Source organism: Aegilops tauschii, chromosome 2, assembly GCF_002575655.3.
Source record: "Aegilops tauschii subsp. strangulata cultivar AL8/78 chromosome 2, Aet v6.0, whole genome shotgun sequence".
In the NCBI taxonomy this organism is placed as follows: domain Eukaryota; kingdom Viridiplantae; phylum Streptophyta; class Magnoliopsida; order Poales; family Poaceae; genus Aegilops; species Aegilops tauschii.
The window spans coordinates 365,182,160-365,184,184 of NC_053036.3; the positions used below are offsets into that span (position 1 = coordinate 365,182,160).

Below are 2,025 nucleotides of genomic sequence, written 5' to 3' on the forward strand. Positions count from 1 at the left end.
CCTTTATACGCGACTAAAAATGCAAGTTCTATGAGATAAATCCCCTAGGGATCTAAAATAACTTAAACTAAGGGAAATACTTGGTATGTGTAAAAGGCGATGCCCAGTACAGAAGCATCAAACAGATCTGCTTTTCTTTTATCCAATCATGAACCATTCTAACTTTCTAACCATGTTAGCAATACAATGATAGCTATCATCGCTAGGAATTGTAGTACTCAAGATGAGTTACAAAGCACTCAGGGTAACAGGAGAACAGATACTTCAACCATGCTTAAAAGGGCACAACTAGCTAAACAGTATTAAGGTTGAATAGACAGTAAGAGAATAAACACTTAGCCTTGCATGACCTAAAGGGTGCAACTAGCTGAACAATCTAGGTTGAATCAACATTAAAAGAAAAGGCAAAGGACAATCAGCAACACATCAAACAAATAAGAAAGCAAGACATTAAAAATGCACTGTTAGGATAACCACAGCACACTGCATACCCTGGCTTGGTCCTATAAGTACATGCCAGAAGATGCAATATTGTTCCCTGGCCAATTAAAGGCTCACCCCAAGGTTCCGCCACAAGGGAGGCACTAGTTATGACTTAGAGAAATAGTGATTGATGCTACAAAACAATATATATGCTTAAACCTTTTCAGAAATGCTCAGATATGACCTCAAGAGTGTAACAGGGTGAATATAAATGATAGTATACCTAACTGGACAAGGTTAAGTCCAACGGTTCCAGAAGAAAAATGCTATGCATCAAACAAGGACAGCATAAGGCCCTCCAAGCTGTGTGAATGTGTGAAATCAGGGCAACGTTATCCAATTGCAACTGCAAGCAGGGCTACAGCTAGGTCTACCTGATACAAAAAATTCCAACATAAAGGGCACAATCCACATGAACATCCAAGTCCAAGTACACAGCATGAATAGATCTAGTTATCTCAGTGAGCAAGACCAAGGTTGCGGAAACATAATCCAGAAGCACCAGCAATGATACTTGTTTACTTGATAAAAACACTTAAATTAGGTCATACCTGCGAAATTAAACGCTCATGATGCATAAATAAGGTACCTAAAGGCCTAAACTGGATGCAATCGCAGAAATGTACTTCCACAAGGGAACAGTTCATAGAAACATTTCTGTGCATCACAAGCGCGAGACGAAGGGATTGCTTAGCGAGTTAGTCCAGCTGCGACCCTAATCGCTCTCCTCCCCGTCGCCGCTCTCCTCCCCGGGAGCCATGTCGACGTCTGCGTCCTCATCGTCCTCGTCATCCTCCGCTGCCTCCTCTGGTGGCACCAGGTACGCCCCAGGCTGTGCTGGGGCGCAGCGGCGGGTCCGAGAGGACAGGATGTTGTTGAGGTCGACCTCGGAGAGGGGATCCTCGCATAAGCCGTCACTCTCGTCGCCATCTCCCTCGACCTCCTCGTCATCCTCCTCCTCGTCGCTTTCCTCGTCGCCTTCTTCCTCCTCATCGACCACCATCTTGCCCTTCCCCTTGTCCGCGACCCGGGCCTTGGCCTCGGCGGCGGCCTCCTCGTCAGCGCCGGGGCGGGCGGCCTTGGCGGGTGGGTCGAGGGGAGAGATCTCGGAGTCGGTGTCCGTCTTACGCTTGGCCGGGGATGGGGAGGGTTCGGTGGCCGCAGGCTGGGACTGGCCGTCGGCGGTCGCCATCGTGGAGGCGGGACGGGAGAGGGAGAGGGAGAGCTAGGGTTTAAGGATGGGGGAAGGGTGCGAGAGAAGTGGAGAGGAGAGGGCGTGGCGTAAAGCCGTGCCGGAAAGGGGCGACGCCAGAGAGAGGGTGCAGGGAGATGGGCCTGTCATGGGTGGTTATTGCTTCTGAGCCGGTAACATATTATGGGCTTACAATGTATTGTTGGGCCTAGACAAGGTTTTTTATTTCTCCGGTACAACTTTCTTTTGTTGGGGCAGCTCTCTCGGACGAAGGATAGAGGTAGAAGAAGCCGAAAATCCATAGGAGCGGACGAGCTCGCCTGCTCACGGAATCGCTACACACTCGTTCT

At 49.2% G+C, this 2,025-nt stretch overlaps 1 protein-coding gene across 1 annotated transcript; it reads right to left on the bottom strand.

Annotated features, from left to right (window-relative positions):
• Positions 1–914: 914 nt before the first annotated feature.
• LOC109737026 (uncharacterized) lies at positions 915–1,799 on the bottom strand. Its single transcript, XM_020296254.4, has one exon. The coding sequence runs from the start codon at positions 1,673–1,675 to the stop codon at positions 1,199–1,201; it is 477 nt and encodes a 158-aa protein (XP_020151843.1). The 5' UTR covers positions 1,676–1,799; the 3' UTR covers positions 915–1,198.
• Between the last annotated feature and the right edge of the window lie 226 nt (positions 1,800–2,025).

Bases quoted from the DNA above. Each gene is read 5' to 3' on its own strand.
- LOC109737026 (XM_020296254.4), bottom strand. From the start codon at position 1,675: ATGGCGACCGCCGACGGCCAGTCCCAGCCTGCGGCCACCGAACCCTCC.